This window comes from Colletotrichum scovillei, assembly GCF_011075155.1.
Source record: "Colletotrichum scovillei strain TJNH1 chromosome Unknown Contig00010, whole genome shotgun sequence".
Classification (NCBI taxonomy): domain Eukaryota; kingdom Fungi; phylum Ascomycota; class Sordariomycetes; order Glomerellales; family Glomerellaceae; genus Colletotrichum; species Colletotrichum scovillei.
The window spans coordinates 2,681,781-2,698,895 of NW_023336268.1; the positions used below are offsets into that span (position 1 = coordinate 2,681,781).

A 17,115-nucleotide genomic window follows, 5' to 3' on the forward strand; every position below is an offset into this window, starting at 1 on the left:
AATGGCAGTGTATTGAGTGGCCTTTCTTCCCGAGGCACAATGCCGCAGTCCCCCGCCCCCGGATTCCCAACGCGGGGTTTCCCTTGACTGCGGTCTGAATTGGCACTAGTAGGTTCAGAACCGGCATGGGGAAGCGTCAAGTGCGCCCCACGCTCGGGTCAGACGCGCGTGGGGAAATGCAAGATAAACTAACCGGCACACGTATCCCTTTTCCTGTCGAATGCAACCCATCTGTTTTTCCAAGTGACACAGGACCCTTTGTGAGGGGTCTCCAGTATATACCTTGCTGCTGAAGACATCCGGGCCTCGACCGAGGAGAAGACTGGCTCTCCGTCCGGATCTCCCAACCGAAGAACCTCTGCTCATTCACCTTCCGTCAGCAGCCATGCCCGACTCCGTATCCAGCTCGGGCGAACAGCCGCAAAGTTCCCAACCGAAGCGCATTCGACTGTCTCTGGCCTGCAACCAATGTCGCAAAAGAAAGGTCCGGTGCGACGCGCAGACTCCAAAATGCCACAACTGCATCCTCCGCGGCGATGACTGCCAAACCACAAACCCCAGAAATCCGAACCAGCACGCCGTGCGGAAGTGGGCAGCCAAGAGCGCCAGCACACAAAGCCAGGGCGGCGGCAGTGTGCAGGAGGTTTCCGAGACACCTCGAGATCCTCTTCGCGCCGTCTCTCCCCGTCCACGGCAGTACCTATCGCCGGCGTACGATGACGGCTCCGAAGCCGAAGATGCGGCATTACGAAAGCTGTCATGGGTCGCGGAGGCATACCGTGCCAATGCGCGAGAAAATCACAGTCCTCATGAGCATGCGGATCTGAACCCCGACATGACGCTCAACACTGATGAGAGTCCACATCGGCTAAAGTTCATGGGCGGTAGCAGTGTACAGTCTCTGACGATGTTTGCCGATCTTTTCTTCCGCAAACGCGGTCTTCGGCCATTATCGCCCTACTTCCGCTTCGGCATGCACCACGTTGAGGAGTTTCAACTGCCTTTATCGTTTCAACTCCCCCCTCTGCCTCCACTTCCCACCCTCGATGCGTACCTAGATGTTTACATGAAGAGGATTCACCCTCTTTTCCCTGTCTTTGACGAGCCTACTATCCGCTCGGAATTGGGACGACTTACGACACTTCAAGACGCCGATGCGTCCGGATCTCTACAAAATTCCATCGAGCCATCCCAAATTCCACTCCTGGTCTCCATTTACTGCATTATTTGCATCGGTGCAGATGAAGAGACCGGAACATTGGCCGAAATTGGAACTCACTACCTCACTGCCGCGTACAGCCTCTTAGCGCATGTGATATCAACGCCATACTTGGCTTCGGTACAAGCTCTACTACTCTTATCCATCGCACTGCGTGGTCGTAGCAAAGAGGGCCAAGGATGGCAGACTCTTGGGCAAGCCATCCGCATCGCCCATTCCATTGGCCTTCACCGACATGCTTCAACACGGCACTCCCGCAACCCGCCAGATGCTGGAGATTCGGCAGCTTCGCCAGGCTACCAAGCGAACCGGAAACTGAATACTCAAGTCTGGTGGGTATGCTACACCCTCGAAAAGCTGATGGAGCTTGAGACAGGCCGTCCAAGTGCGATCCACGATTCGGACTGTGACCAAAAGTTGCCGGACCCAGTTCCAGTTCCAGCACCCGCGACACTATCGGCATCGAGCCCTGGAGCCCAGGGTGATCGACAGACTATTGACTACTTCCAACCTTGGGCGTCATTATCACGCATTATCAGCAGTATAAGCGCTCACATCTACCGCCGCTCCGGGCAATCTCAGACATCACGAATCCTTCTCGGCGACACGGTCCGTCTGGATACGGCACTAACGGAATGGGCCCACTCGCTACCGACCGAGATACGCCCTCCAGGTCCAAACAGTGGAAATGCCGACCTGTGTGATACGGGACATCAGCACTTTGCCATTTTTCTCGCTATCCACTACCACCATGCCCTCATCTCCCTCCACCGGGCGGCCTTAGTTTTTCCAGAGTCGATGTATCGAACACATATCAACACACAAGCAGACTCGGGGGCATTGTCATCCGTCGAGCTGACGAGACTCAGACGTGGCGCAGAAATCTGCATCGGATCGGCGAGAGCTATGGCCAGACTTATTGGCGAAATCGCAGACGACGCGACCCCGACGCCGCGCGGCGGGAATGGCGGCATGTTCGCCCAGTCTCATCACAACCGATCAGAGTCTATGATCTTCACAATGACCCAGCCTCTTATGTCTGCAGTAGCCCTCGCTCTCCACATCCTCAAGCAACCCAGTTCCCGGCTTGCCCGGTCCGATTTGGAGCTTTTGGGCATAGCAGCACAGTATGCGGAGGAGCAGTACACAAAGGTCACACAGAACCCCCGGTTCATCCAAGCGTGCTCCGTTCTGCAATCCAACATGTCAGAGATTGTATCTGGTCATCGTCAGAACCGAGCTTCTTTGAGCACAACGGCGACAGAGCCCTGGCAGACTGCACAGACACCGGCGAGGGATGCCGCTGAGGTCAGTGTGGACCCGGGTATTGACCTGATGGATCTTGAACTTCCGGATTTGTCGGGTATGTTTACCGAAATCAGCAATACGGACTTGTTTGGGGGTGTTCGGCTGGAGCATCTCTGGGGGATGCTGGGCACAGATGGGCATTTTGCGGATGGGACTGAGCAGTGGCCACAGTCATGAGGTACTTTGTGCTTGTACGGCCAGTGTAATAAGTTGATGCATTACGAACACTTGCAATTGACCAATTGAGTTGACTCTATCAACTTTGTTCAAGGATAACAGATTCAAAAAGTTCCCTTAGTCTGAGATGTCTGCATCAAATCCCAATGCTTGTTTGAGTATCCAAGAAATGCACTGCCTGTTCTGTTACCGAATTTTGAGGAATCCCGCGCTGGCAGCTGAGCTACCAGGCCTACACTGTAATCGGGCGTCGGGAGGATGCGCCGAAGACAAAAGTGAAAAATATGATAGAAATCAGGTGATGAATACGAGTTGCAACATACCTGAGCTGTGGACTTAGTGTCACAGCTGCAAGTGCCAAAGCACCTTGTGCCTCAGGACTTGAGATGGCTGCATTGAATGGAATCTCTCATCGCGTTCGAGTTGGAAATTCCTTGAAATATGCAGCGGTAGTCTTGTACTCGATACTCCGCAAGCATTTCCTCATTCAGCGCTAATCGCCCTTCCAGATAGTTGTAGAAGGTCCTCAAGCTGGGGCCTTGCTCATTGGAGTCGTCGTTTTTTTGATTCAAATGCAACATTTACTCCTTTCTGTCAACATCAGGCAATTCTCGACTCAAGCGAGGCATGCCCAGCAGGCATTGGCTGATCCTTCTGCATGCACAACGCAGACACAGGGAGCCAGGGCTGCTCGCTAAACAAATCCTACAGTACTTGGCTCAACAAAGTACGAGCTTGATGCAATCGAATCCTTCGGAGCCTATTTCTCCATGTAAAGTTTGGTGATCGTAATCCTTCGGACGCAACGGAGCAAAGTAACTTTGGAGAAACTACTCGGGCTTTAGACTTCAGCCATAACAATTGGTACTCCCATTGGTTAATTATAGGAGTCTGAGGTTTCAAGCAAGTGTTAAGCGGCCTGATTATGTCCTTACCGTACTTATCCTCAGTTCTTCTTAGATATTTGTTTTTGATCTTGGACACATTGATCACACATCTGTGAGGTTTGAAAGAACCTGAGTTCTGTCTAGGGACTAGTGGGAATGGCTGACACTAGCTGGAAAACATTGTTGTGACATAATGCCTATTGAGTTCATGGGATGCCCGTTTGCACTTTCCTATGCTTAGTCCTCGGATGCAGCCGTCATATTATGCAACTTGTCGTTGCAAGAACTTTTGATCTGCCAAACACGACTATATAGTGCCGCTTACGGATATTGTGCCCGAACTACCGTCTATGTAGCAGGCATTTTCGGTTGATATGTGGCAGCTGCTGTGTCTCCATGCAACTGCGCTAGGAACCAAACGGATTTTGTTCCCAAACACCTTCCTGATTCTGATATGACATCTTGGTCGGATGTCTTGTGGATAGTCTCAAATTGTGGCAAACTAATGTCGAGGATACGAAGACAGTCGGCTTCCTTAATGACTATAAATAAAGCCGTCCTCCGCCCGCCTCTATCCAACATTCTCATCACCCACAACCTCGAATTCGAAGTTAGACACAGCAAGTTAAGCAAACTCCACATCATTCATTCTCAACTAAGTAAGTATCTCACCGCTAAAACTTCACCAAACTCTAGCGGCGACATGGATCATTGACGCCTACTCCCGTCACATTTAGATCTACCCAAAATCCCAGTGCACAATGAAGGTCTCCGCCATCATCGTCGGCCTTTTCGCCGCTCTCGCCATGGCAGCGCCCGCTATTGAGACTGCTGAAGCCCTGGAGGCTCGCGCCGAAGCTGTCGTCAATGAGCTGGTCAGTCGCCAGATCTGGTCCTGCACCTGTTCCAACCACAAGAACGTATGCTGCGGTGCCACTTCTTGCTATACTGGCAAATGCTAGGGTCACACTCGGATAGTCGCTTTGGAGGCCGTGTGAGTGTCATCTGCACCTCAGTCGGTTTGTGATCTGGCAAAGGAATCAGCATTGATAGTGATTTGCCTCGGACGCGCTCTGGGTGATATCAGGTAGTAACAATAACAGAGAAAAAAGACGTTGCACAGAAGAGGTCCTTCTTGGGGATAAAATGATGTGATTTTAATTGACACCACAGAGAAACAGGAACTTGCGTTCTCGCCATCTTGAACGGCATTTTATAGCCCCAAATTGTCTGAGGTAGTTGATGACAAACCGTTTTTTGAGATATAGACTTCTATCTCAGTTACGTGCGTCTATGTTTGGATCGAATGACAGCTTGACCCAGGTTCTCCATACATCGGTTGACGAGTTCAAACAAATCTTTCCCTAGTGTACTCAGGAATCTTCTGATTCAAGATAACCAATCAAATATGGACATAATTCTTTGCGTTGAAGTATCTCACAAGTACATTCAAGTCCCCTCAGATGAGAAAATCAGGAAACGTAAGCTGTTACTCAAATCATGCCATGTCCGTTTAAATTTGGTAAACGAATGAGTTACTCATTCTGGTCTCTAGAAGACCTTCGTTTCGAACCCATTGAAAGCATACAATAGAGACTCCGAGAGAAAGGTTTTGTTCTACCTTGAACCTAAATCACTCAAGTTTATTGTTGTATCACAAGAAACCAGCTTACAGCTTCATGATCTACCAATACAAATGTCATCACTCAGATAGTGATGATCTTGTAATCTCCCTGATAGCTGCCGTCGAAGACTATCTTGACATCCAGATGGACCCAGACCTCGTTGCCATTCTTGAGATAAATTCGAATCTCGCCCTTGGTGGTCAGTAAATTGACCTTAATGTTGACGCCGTCCTTGAGGTTGCCAAAGATGTTGCCGAGGTCAATGCCGGTGACAGTGATGGTCAAACCGACTTCGAAAGTGTTGGTATCTACGTAGCCGCTGATCTGAGAGGTGGGTAGAGAACATCAGTTAGATCCAAGAATGCGCGAAGTTTGAATGGTAAATGTGCAATGTTTCTCAACTGGTGCTGTGTAACTTCTGGACCTGACATCCTGGAAGGGCGTACCTTGATAGGACCAAAGCTCCAATCAATTGAATGGCGTCCCTGGTCATCTCCGGGGGGTAGGTTGCGGTGAAGCTCGACCTGTTTGGCCTCCCAGACGTTGTCGCCGTATTCGGGAGGCGAGAGAGCAACAAGAGCACCTGATCGTGCAGTCAGTGATCAGCGTTGTGCGGCTAAACACGCCGTTCGAGGGATTGCGCCAGAGGCGAACTCTACTCACCAACGTTGTGCTCTGCCATTGTGAGAAATGTAGTGGCTTCAAAGTGATGTGTAAGTAAGGAGAGAGGACGAAAGTTGTTATCTTCGCCGGAGTCCTTGGAGATTAGAGCTGATCGCTTGGGAGGTCGAGATGATTATTCGCCTTCTAAGGTTGAAAATCAAGTCGCTTTTATATCCACATCAGTCATCTGTGAACTCCATGCCATCCAGACTAGCTACAATGATGAGCTTTTAGTCCCTCAATGAGATACATGAGCTCCAAGTTTCCCACATTCTCTCTGTTGTGTTTCAGGGCAGATCGTGGCCAACGTTTGCTCCGACATGCACCTCAACCCTTCCCTAAGCAGGCATAAGTTTCCTGGTGTCTCATACGTGATTACCTCACGAAAGCCATGGATCTCCATTCACCTTGTCAATCTTCGCAAGAGGAGTCGATCGTCCGCCTTTTTTATGCCAAGCATACTCTCTTCTGCAAACCTTGTTCAAGGAGTTCAGCTGAAGCCAACTGATATCACTCACCGCTGTGAAATGTTGACGTCCACTCCTCCCTCTTGAGACATTATGTTCCTTCGGACAGGCTCTCACCGCTGTATTCTGAGGCATGATCTTGCGAATACGACGACTGTTCACATCCATTCGTTGGCTGCCGTTGCTTTTACGTGGCAAGGGATCATCCTAATGCTCAGCCATTGGGCGAATGGCGCCATCGTGGCATTTATTTCGAGACGCATCGGTCGGCTCTACCGGCATGCGTGCGCATATTGTCTTGGGCAGGATGGCAACAGAGTGTCGGTCTGAGAAATTGTCATCGGTTAATAGACTGCCATATTGGAAAGCCTAGGCGATCTCTCAGCCATTCCCTTGTGCTGAGTCTAGGTGTATGTCGAAACGTGACTGATGACAAAAGCAGAGTTCCCCTGATCGGCAGATCTCAACGTTTGGCTCCAGTTTGTGATTGGTTGTTGAACGACGACAGCTTCCAGCTAACATCTACAGGGATGTGCAGCGGCTTGACTTTAAGTGAAGTGGCCCGGAGTGAGTGGCTTGCTAAAAGCGCCTGCCGCGTTGATCCATCCCTACGAGGTTATACGTGCGTCGATCACCCCTAGGCTAGGACAACTCAAAGAAGACATAACTTTCAAGAAAGTTTGATGATTTGATTTCCCTTTAGAATCAACCATACTCTCTCGTGGGTGGCAAGAAAATGGGGGTTGATCGGCTCAGATATCCCGCTTCAAGGTTTCTCTGCCGGTGCACTCTTGCTCCGTCACTAGTCCAGCTTTTCTGCGAAAGAACAATGTCTGCCTGAGGAAAACCTGCACGAGCGGCTATCTGCGAGCTTCTCGAAGACTATCAGCTTGGTGTTAGACGCACTGTCTAAGGCCAACAAGCGCGACTTGCAAACACTGGTGTTCACCACCGTAGAGCACCATCTGAATACAATCTCTTTCTCATCAGAACCATGGTGCGATCATTGCATGTCACATAAGCACAACTTTTCCAAGTATCCATCGGTCCGCAAGGTGTAGTGCAAGGCTGTTCTCTCTTTGTGCCACTGAGGGTCCAGAGTAAGAGTCCAGGGAGGCCGCCATAACAATTTCAGCGGCAGCTTCACGGGAAACGAGGTCTGGGCGATAGTGCAACTTGGCTAGAAATTAGAAGAGGGTTGTTTAGACGAAGGAAAATCTCGAGCTCGACTTTCTCGTAAGTATTTAATGAGGCTCTGACGCGACTTCAGGTGAACCACAAGGCGACGAACTTGGCAGAGTTTGCCCATGTCAACTAGAGGCCCACTCATGACAAGAACCCAATCTTTTCTGTCATCATTAAGATGTATTCCTGAAGTAAGTTTGACCTTGTCTAGGTGATTCAAAGCCTTCCATGCCTGACGCCGCCGAGCGCGGATATGTCTATACCTTATGGAGCTCGAGGATCTAGAATCCGCGGATGATGGCACCACAAGTATTTACTCACGACCAGTACACATATGGATAACTAAGCGGATTCAGTGATGCTCCTTGAATGGCCTTTATCATGCATGGACCGAGTTTGGGTAAAATGAACAACGGTCTTATGGTTTGGATCACACAACAGTGCTGAGGCCATGTGATTCTAAAATCCGAGATACTGACTTGGTAATCAAGGAAAACTACTCAAGTCACCCACTACTGAAAAGCAACCTATTAGAACATTCGTAAGGAGGCCTGCGTTATATTGCATAAGGCCTTCTTGAAGCGGAGTGCGCTATCAATAAAAATGCCAGGGGCATGAGATGCTAACAAGCATCTCATTGGACAACACCAGCTCGAATGGGCTCATGTGGCATGAGATATCCGCTGAGAGAGTGGTTTGATTGCTTTCGGCTACCTGCTGCTGCGGTTCGTACACAACTTCGATACAGCTCTCGACGCGGCTGAATGTTGTCATGTTCCATGTGATGAATGTCCACACTCCTCATTCAATTTTGTGAGGAGCAGACAATAGTATGTCTGGAGGAGGCTTAGCACTAAGCATTCAGCTAATTATTTTAGATCTCGGTGGCGCTCCCTACTTTACTTAAGGTAGGCATGAGTGTTCCTCGACGTGGAGACCCCATGAATGCGTAAACGGGATGTCAGTACTCTAGAACTCGGCGGTCTCATCGTCAGCGGACTGAATTGTTGGAGATCAACAGACGCAGCCTTTCTTGGAACGACATGTAATCATCCGTAGGTAAGATGCCTACACGTCGCTGTGGCAACACGTTACATTTGTTCAAACCAGTGTCTTTGTAGAGGGCGCCACTCCATAGCACGGCTCTCACACATTCTTCACGGCCTGGAAACGTAATTGAGGATAGTGCATGTAGGAAATCGTGATTAGTTCCAGCTGAACATCGTGAGGAATTCGTGTCTCGTGAGTCCGTCAACTCGGAACCCACATTGACCCTTGACTAGCCCATACGGTTGCAGCCGTCGACACTAGTTACGTGCCGTTCCGCTAGACACAGGCGGGGGCTGACTCAATCGGCAATTGAGTTCTTAGGTGCGTACCAACGTTTGCAGGCATGGGAAATGGGAAGCTGATTCATTTTTTGGCGACCTTGCCCATATCCGTCGATGTCATGCCAGCCTGGACACGTTGCGTGTCTCACGACCGTCAAGAAGAGTGTTCAGCTGCCCATGCTTATTTTCAGCTCAGCGCCACGTTCAATGGCATGGTGACAGATGGACATGGCCTTGTGTGTACGGGTGTTGCTGGAAAATTCATAAATAGTCGAACCTCATCGAGTTCAGTTGACCAAGATAAGAAATGCGCACCACTACCTAAAGGCTCAAGTTCAGCTCGATTGTTGTCCTCGCCATGGTTACGAAACTGCTCTTGTATAGCCTGTTTGGCTTTGCCCGTCTTCGGACCGTGCATGCAGAGCCTACATTGCCACCGACGCTGAAGCTTCCCTGGGGAGTCTACGAAGGCCAACCCATGGCAGATGATCCAGAAGTAAGTGACAGACAGATAAGAACGCATTCGATCCAAAGCAAGAGCATTTGCTAACTAATTCCACAGATTTATTTATTTGAAAACGTCCGCTTCGGTGCAAACCCTCCGCGTTTCGGTGCCCCTGCTTTTCCCACGACAACAAACTCGTCTGTTCAGCCCGTCAGTGACGGACTCAATTGTATCCAAATAGACCCAAGTGATCTCAGCACCGCACCAGGTGGTAGAAGCCCTATCGGTACACCTAATGATCAGGGCAATCAACAAGGCGAGGACTGCCTGTTCCTCGATCTCTACGTGCCAAAGATTGTAATTGACACCCCCCCGGCAAATCCTTTGCCGGTGGTAGTTTGGATCTACGGCGGCGCGTTCGCATTTGGCAGCAAGAACCAACTTGGTCCTCTGTACACTGGCCAGTCAGTAATCGCGGCAAGCAACTATCAGACCATCTTTATTGCAGGCAACTACCGCCTCGGTGCTTTTGGCTGGCTCTCGGGAGATTACATGCAGAAGAATGGCCAACCCAATGCGGGACTTTACGACCAGGCCCTACTGTTCGAATGGGTACAGAAGTACATTAGCCAGGTGTCTGGCGATGCATCAAAGGTCAGTGCCTGGGGCGAGTCTGCCGGCGCTGGGTCCATTCTCCATCATTTGGTTCGTGAGGACGGCGTTGTGGACCCCACGTTCAAGACCTTCGCTGTTCAGAGCCCAGCGTTTGAATGGGCATGGGACAATAGCCCGATGGGCACGTTGGACCAGGTTTACCAGAACTTTTCGTATCAAGCCGGCTGTGGCCTCGCCTTCAACCTGACCTGCTTACAGCAGTCTACGAACCTGACAGAAGCGAATTTGGCGCTGTTCGCCAATGTTAAGCAGACCGGCCTGTTCCCAGTTGGACCAGCTGTGGATGACAAATGGGTCACCACGATTCCGACCATTTCGTTCGCGAATGGTAAGTTATCAAAACTCGCAATTGAGTTTGCGGCACAGTGGCTTACATCGAATTCTCAGGCAAATACTGGAACTCCTCCATCAGGTCAACGATCATATCGCACTGCCTGAACGAAACTGCTTCGTTCACCCCACCAGATGTAACTTCGTCCGACACATTTACCGGATTCCTCGAAACCTTCTTCCCGGAAGCCGACCTTGAGCCTCAACGACAAGACATAGCCAATCAGTACCCTTGCACCAAACCACCCTATAATGGCGATTATCGGTTCTGCATCGCGACTGTTATCCGTGACGCAAGCTTCACCTGCAACACCCGCGATCTGTACTCTGCATATCCGACCATTTCGCACATGATGCAATACGCATTTCCAACCGCCGAATATGCTCACCACGCGTCAGATCTTTTAACTCTGTTCGCCAACAATAAGACCGAAGCTGTGGACATTCTAATGGATTTTGATAAAAATCTCACCACTACCGAAGCTGGTCTCTATGCCGATGCCCTTGTCGGAACCCAGCTGGCTCGAGCGTACCAGACGTACTTTGCGTCCTTCGCAGTATCGGTTGGGAATCCGAATGCGCTTCCGAGGCCGAAGGTAAAACCCGTGCCGTTGTTACCAGGCTGGACCACGCCAGACTGGCCAGTGGCAGATGGTAGCGAGGACGCGCTCCAGAATGTACTCAAAGTGAGGGAGCCGGCTGTGCAGCCATTCAAGCCTACAAGCGACGATCAGAACACACAGACAGCATGTGCTTTCTGGACCAAGATCGCCAATGAAATTGTCAAGGCTCAGAAGGCGAGATTTGTAGCCAAGGGTAGAGAGAAAGGGGTAGACTTTGATGAGCTGTGACCGACGCGTCTCTAACGTTGAGAGCAATGCCTTCAAGTTTCTATCAAGAAAGACTGCGTAAATGTAATGCCAGCACGCGATCGGGCAAGGAAGTTATGGAAGAAAACGCCAAGAGGAACAAACACGGACAAAGCGCATGCTATTAGTTGTTAGGCGTAGAAGATTGTGGCTTGGGGTCAATTACGAATGCTGATGTTAATCTCGCTATTGCGGCTGGATCGACTGCCTCAGAGCCTAGCTTACCACGTGTACCCGTTGTTGAGCGTAGTTATCACTTGGACTCCTGATCAAGTCTGAGTGACTTGTGTTACTTGTGTTGTGTAGAAGTGAAGTACTCAGGCGGGCTTTCTCGTCGTACCTCTCGTCGTACCAAATTCCTACATGATGGCTTCTAATACATCAGTAATCAACGACCGTCCATCCGCAGAAGTAGCCCACTTCACCAACCGACCGATCGACATGAGCTTACTAGATAGATGTACCAAGTATATCCCTATGAGCCGTCCGCATCTTCGGGCCATTAAGTACGGGACTTTATACGGAATATGGGTGTGGGTGAGTTGATGTGGTGCGTCTTCATCCCCCAACACGCCTCGCCAGCACGTGGCCGCTCAGTGGACCGGGCGTGCTAGTTGTTGTATTCTTGTTTGTGACGTACCATTCATGGAGCAACATCCCATTCACGGGATAACAATCGCCTTGGTTCACCATTCAAAGAGAAGATAGCAAGCAATTGCCGACACGATAACAACGAGAAGCCTTGGGGCTATCGGGAGTTAGCTGCAGTATATAACATAATGTTGAAGTTTGTCGCACTTGTTGTGGAAAAATGCGCGCAGCAAAGATCGTCAGGTGATGTCGCGACCGATTCGGCAGCACTGGAGTCGGGGCAGACTGGCGGGCCGCGGGTGAAGACTCACTCGGGTTGTGGGGGCGGGGCATTTTCCGAGAAGGGGCAACAACAACATGGCACTACTTACTTTTGTTCTATGACCACAAGACAGAGGTCACAATGGTCTTTTCGTACTGGCTTCCAGATAAAAGATCTATGTTAGTAGAAGGTTCTTGTCTTCCAGAAGGCCGCGCCATGGGCCATAGAATCTGGCTCTTCGTCGGGTCTACTTCAGGTGGGCTCCTTGAACACCAAGTACTGGGTATGCTGTAAGTACATATCGCATATTTCAACGTCCACCTAGGCTCTGATCTCCTCGCGTCCAAAGACCCGAACCCCGTGATGCCAATGATGCTATCAAAAGAAATCACATTGCTCTATCTGCACCATCCTGACTATTCCGCCTTTTTTACGCCTTTGGTTGCCCCGAATCTCTTCAACCACTTGAAATGATCACACCCACAATCGGGGCTTAAATCGAACTTAATCGCAAGGTAACATCCACCTGACTCGTACTAACCACAAACAGGATTTGAACACAATCAAAACTTAGTTGGAAGGAGCAGTCCTTCTCAGGTTCAAGATGATCTTGTCATCGGTGTCATCGCCGGTCTCGTTCCACCTCAGGTTGTAGATGCCATCGATGTCAGTGGCGGTAGCATACCACCAAGACTCAAAGCTACCATCCTCGGCCTCGACCAGGACAAAGTTGCCGTAAAAGCTGAAGCCGCTGGTCTTGCGGCCGGTTGTGGACGCGCTGCTGTTGAGGAAAGCAACATTGTGCACGCCGGAGTCGGCGGTCGGGATGGTGAAAGTCAGGTTTGACCAGGTGGGAGCAGTAGTAACAGCGGTGGTGTTAGGCGCTCCAAGCCATGTCTCAGTATCATCTTCATCAGGGGTGACTGTCATCGATCGTCCGGTCAGTCCCGCAGTCGCCAAGAAAGGAAAGTGGGGTTGCTGGTACTTACAGATCACCGGGGCGGCATTGGAGTCGTTGAACTGAGTGTAGTCTCCAAAGTAGGCATCGCCTGTGCAAATGAGTGTTAGTCTAACGGTATGTCTCGGCAATGATGGTCTAGACCGAGCCGAGCTGGTGGTAAAGTTCCTGCATCTAAAGAGACACTAGGTGAAGACTCGGGACGATCTTTAGGTCGTATCGACCGGCAGTTCACAGTTTTGTAGACAAATCTTAAACCGAACTGGTAGTCGGGGAAATAGCTTACCTCCAGCGGTGAACAATGCCAGGCCACCAATTCCAGTTCCATAAGCATAGATTTGGAAAGAGCTGGTGTCCGCGCGGCGAACGTGAGAAGACTTAGCAGACCTCACGCTAGCCGGAGCAAGTCCTGGGACTGCCGCAGTGAGGGTGGCAAAGGCCAAAAGGAGGCTTCCGATGTGCTGCATCTTCGGATATTTTGTGAGTGGTTACTGAACGATTGTTTGAAGCTGAAGGAAGCTTGTAGTAATGACGGACTGATGTAGGAGTAATTACTTTTACTTGGAGTTAAGAGTGATGAGTGTCTGAGCAGAAGTTCTCTAGCGGGATTCAAGATCCTTATTTATCTAGAGCAAAGTGAGCCAACTTTGATGAATCTCTGTCCGGGAGATCCGTGGCACAACGTGATCTCCCCGCCCCAAAACCTGGTAAAAAAAGCTTCTTGACCAACAAACCACCAACCTCCATCCCCATCATCCCATATCGCGGCTCAGGCCACGGAGGCTGAGACTCCACCAGTGTACGTAGTTGCTCATCTATCATCACAACTTTCTTATGCAACCGCGCGGTTGGTGGGAGTCTGGATGAAGAAACAGGCATTGGCCTTGTAATCGCCAACGGCAGTGCCTTTTTCGTCTGTTCTAGAATGAGGTCCATCCTAGATGGCACCTACGTCAACCAGCACAATTCGTTTCGGAATGTGGGATGAACATGCACGAGTCGAATCGAACCCTGAAAAAACGCACAGGCATCGGGCATCCGTAGGGCAAGGCGGAGCGGGATTTTCCTTTCTTTTCCCCTTCGAACTTTTTCGCGGACAGCCCGTCACGTCACGTTCACCCGTTCACCGGCTCCAGCCTCGGAAGAGGCCGCGCCCCCACCGTTCCGGCCACTCGGCCATACCGGACGTCTTACGCCGATATTCATATGATACCCTTCACGGCTGGAATCTCATAAGGCTATTGCGGAGCTACTCCAATGAATATGCATTACATTGTTCAGGAAGTTTCCTAGAGTGCTCTGTGGACTTGGCTACTGGATTCCTGTCTCATTGGCTGGCAAGATCCATAAAGAATTTGACCAACAACGATGTGACGTCGGAAAAGCCCAAATTTTCTGTCACAATTACTTTTTCAATGCAGGCTTCTATCGCTCTACAACATAGGAGGTCTCGCGAACTCCCATACGCTCAACAAACAAAGCTCAAATTATCAGGATCGGCTGAATGAATGAACCACGCGTACGGTACACCACAGCATACGCGGCGGCAGAATCCGGTGGGATGGTCTAGGCAAAAGCTTCCTTGCTTCCTCCGCTCCGGGCGGGGTGATGTAGGCTAAAATGGCGAAGGTGATTCCCGGAGCCCCTTACTGAACCGCCTCCGCCACGGGACATGATCCTGGACGCGCCACTTTGTAGTTTCCATTTCCACTTCAGTGAGGCTGAGCTGGTGTGCGAAGCTCTACGGGCTTATTTCAGTCTTTATTGAACGAAATCGGAAATGGACGACGAGGGATAGCTCTGAGAGAAAATTTCCAAACGCACGTCTAGATTATATCACATGACGAGATTCAGATGCGACAACCATAGTTACTGAATCGCAATTCATCTTCAACACACTTTGTCTTTTTGCATTTTCTGCAATTTTATTTTCGCAATTGAAGTCATTGATGCAGCCCAGGACTTTACCGAGAGTTTCAAAGTATCAGTAATCCGCGTCTACATGAAGCTGATTGGTTGAGTGCCCCAGCTTTGGTAAAGCTCCCCCTTTTTTTCTGCCTACCGCTCTGACACTTAAGAGCAACGTTATGTGGGCAAGCGGGAGGGATTACAGGGAATTCCGGGAAATCGACCATCTGAAACTCCAGCACAAGCCCAGATTCCTTAATTGGTGGTTTGTACGTCATCCGTGCCCAGGAAGAATCTGATATGGGATGGAAACATCGGGTATTAATAAATGTCACCTCCGTCCCGTTCAGCTGCCAAGTCTTAAGCGAACGTTCCCCTGAGTAGAATCCCGAGAGTGCACTTGCTCTCCCACATGCTGCTGGAGTTGTATTCCCGTAACTCGGGTCTGATATCTAGTAGCTATCCGGGTTTCAACCAAATCACTCAGGGCAAAATCATCCTTCGATACTCCGTAAAGGGTATTGATACCTAAGAGATGGTGGGCCTGCCTGCCAAGAACGCTTTTTCCAATGAATCCCTTAGCGAATATTGCAGAGATGCCAGAGTGATAGCTCAAGTGCCCATTCAACCTCAAAAACACACATGTTGAATTTGGTATATGACTCTTGACCAAGACCCCTATTTCGGATGTAAACCCATCAGATTATTACGGCAGTTCTAATGGAATCTCTGAAACCCTTAAAAAACTTCATAGAAGGGTCAGAAGCTAATCCATCAAAGTCGGTGAAACCTACGCGCTCGCAAAAATGAGCAGGTCCGCCAGGCATACTGCGGAGTACCATCAAACAGTATGTTTCAGTTCTCTTTTTACTAACAGCCGGACTCGGCAATATGCAAACAATCCAACAAAAGTACTTGTCAGTGTCTCTCACTGCTTCCGTTGGTCGATCGAAGTAAAATGGGATTTTCTCCGAGCTTCTGATCATGACGCCTGCGGATTGCTCTCTTGATGTCATTAACACTGAAACATCGAGGAAGACGCCGCTAACAGTTACACTCCCCCCAGTCACAGCGCCCGTATCATCTTCTGTTGCTGGGATGATGTCGATATTGCGGACAACAGTTTTACTGAGGAAGCGCGGAGTGACTGACTCTTCCGAACCGCCATAAGGGATCCACATGGTGATAGGTCCGTTATGGGCAGCCCATGACCACGATGGAGCAACGTAATCTTGTGAGTAGGTACGCTCGGTTTCCCTGTTTCTCACAGGCGCCCAACACAAGCTGCACAGAAAGTCGCGATCCACCCAGTGGCCGGCGGCGTACTTTGTGCGGAGACTTGACTGCACGACCCGGGCGACTCCAGATAGCGCAGTAAGCCTGTCGGTGGCCACCGTCAGCTTCCGTCGGGTGTAGTGCTCGACGGTACTCTGCCACATCCAATTTGGAGTTTCCATATCGCCTAGTTCCAAGCGAGGCTCGTACAGCTCCTTGATCGTGACAAGGCCCAGGGGTGCGGCGGGGAATGCACATTCGCATCGGTATTCGTCTTCAAGACATTGGAAGTTCATCTCGCCTCCAAAAAAGGTGAGGAGTCGAGATGCAAGGACTTCCTCTTGGAAACACCAGCTGCGGCTGAGCGTCCCGTGGGATTTTGGTTCCGCCAATGTGGACCACCCAAGCCAACTGTGATCTGGCATAGCTCTAGCAAACACGCTCAAGGCAGTTCCTTCGCTCCCATTCTCCAAATTCTCCAGCTGCGAAGACTGTAACGTAACGAGTTCTCGTGGTAGCTGTGGTGTAGAGAGAAAACCTTCCTCAACACTATTGGAACCAGCAGCCGCAATCACCAGAATTGCGTTTCCGTAGATTTCCGCCATCAGTGAAGATTGCTCGGCCCAGTCTTTTGAGTCGGTATCGCCTTGAATGATACAAAGACCGTCAATCCACAAAAAGGGAATATCCAAGAGTGCAGCAACCGTGACGGCGTCCTTGTATGTTTGAGGAAGACTGTCGAACGGCAAGTCGTCTAGGCGATCATGAAGGTTTTGTGTGGTCGTCACAGCCGTATTTTGTCGACCCCATGTGTAGCTCAGGCAAGCATATACACCATAATCCGCCATAGAATCCACGAGACGCAGACTTTGGTGCGAACTGAATTGCCGAAGGTCGAGGAGTCTTCGAGGTAATTGTGAGGTCTGGCGGTAACCTTCAA

General features: G+C 50.2%; 5 protein-coding genes across 5 annotated transcripts; 2 read left to right on the plus strand and 3 right to left on the minus strand.

The window, feature by feature from the left end:
- Positions 1-385: 385 nt before the first annotated feature.
- Positions 386-2,704, plus strand: HER10_EVM0004656 (fungal specific transcription factor domain-containing protein; the record flags this gene model as incomplete). The annotated part of the gene is made up of 2 exons (XM_035474292.1): positions 386-1,648; positions 1,712-2,704. 2 exons carry the CDS (start codon positions 386-388, stop codon positions 2,702-2,704), a joined length of 2,256 nt encoding a protein of 751 aa, XP_035327918.1.
- Positions 2,705-5,297: 2,593 nt separating this feature from the next.
- On the minus strand, positions 5,298-5,898 carry HER10_EVM0000065 (uncharacterized protein; the record flags this gene model as incomplete). The annotated part of the gene is made up of 3 exons (XM_035469860.1): positions 5,298-5,540; positions 5,663-5,799; positions 5,880-5,898. 3 exons carry the CDS (start codon positions 5,896-5,898, stop codon positions 5,298-5,300), a joined length of 399 nt encoding a protein of 132 aa, XP_035327481.1.
- A 3,322-nt stretch (positions 5,899-9,220) lies between these two features.
- On the plus strand, positions 9,221-11,163 carry HER10_EVM0010308 (uncharacterized protein; the record flags this gene model as incomplete). Its single annotated transcript, XM_035479772.1, has 4 exons — positions 9,221-9,358; positions 9,425-10,310; positions 10,370-10,798; positions 10,841-11,163. 4 exons carry the CDS (start codon positions 9,221-9,223, stop codon positions 11,161-11,163), a joined length of 1,776 nt encoding a protein of 591 aa, XP_035328420.1.
- Positions 11,164-12,604: 1,441 nt separating this feature from the next.
- On the minus strand, positions 12,605-13,529 carry HER10_EVM0008478 (uncharacterized protein; the record flags this gene model as incomplete). The annotated part of the gene is made up of 3 exons (XM_035477996.1): positions 13,279-13,529; positions 13,024-13,083; positions 12,605-12,957 (listed from the first exon to the last, which is right to left on the minus strand). The coding sequence occupies exons 1-3, from the start codon at positions 13,457-13,459 to the stop codon at positions 12,605-12,607; spliced, it is 594 nt and encodes a 197-aa protein (XP_035328266.1). The 5' UTR covers positions 13,460-13,529.
- Positions 13,530-15,598: 2,069 nt separating this feature from the next.
- Positions 15,599-17,023, minus strand: HER10_EVM0000666 (heterokaryon incompatibility protein; the record flags this gene model as incomplete). Its single annotated transcript, XM_035470437.1, has 4 exons — positions 15,599-15,993; positions 16,063-16,471; positions 16,511-16,593; positions 16,735-17,023. The coding sequence occupies 4 exons, from the start codon at positions 17,021-17,023 to the stop codon at positions 15,599-15,601; spliced, it is 1,176 nt and encodes a 391-aa protein (XP_035327535.1).
- Between the last annotated feature and the right edge of the window lie 92 nt (positions 17,024-17,115).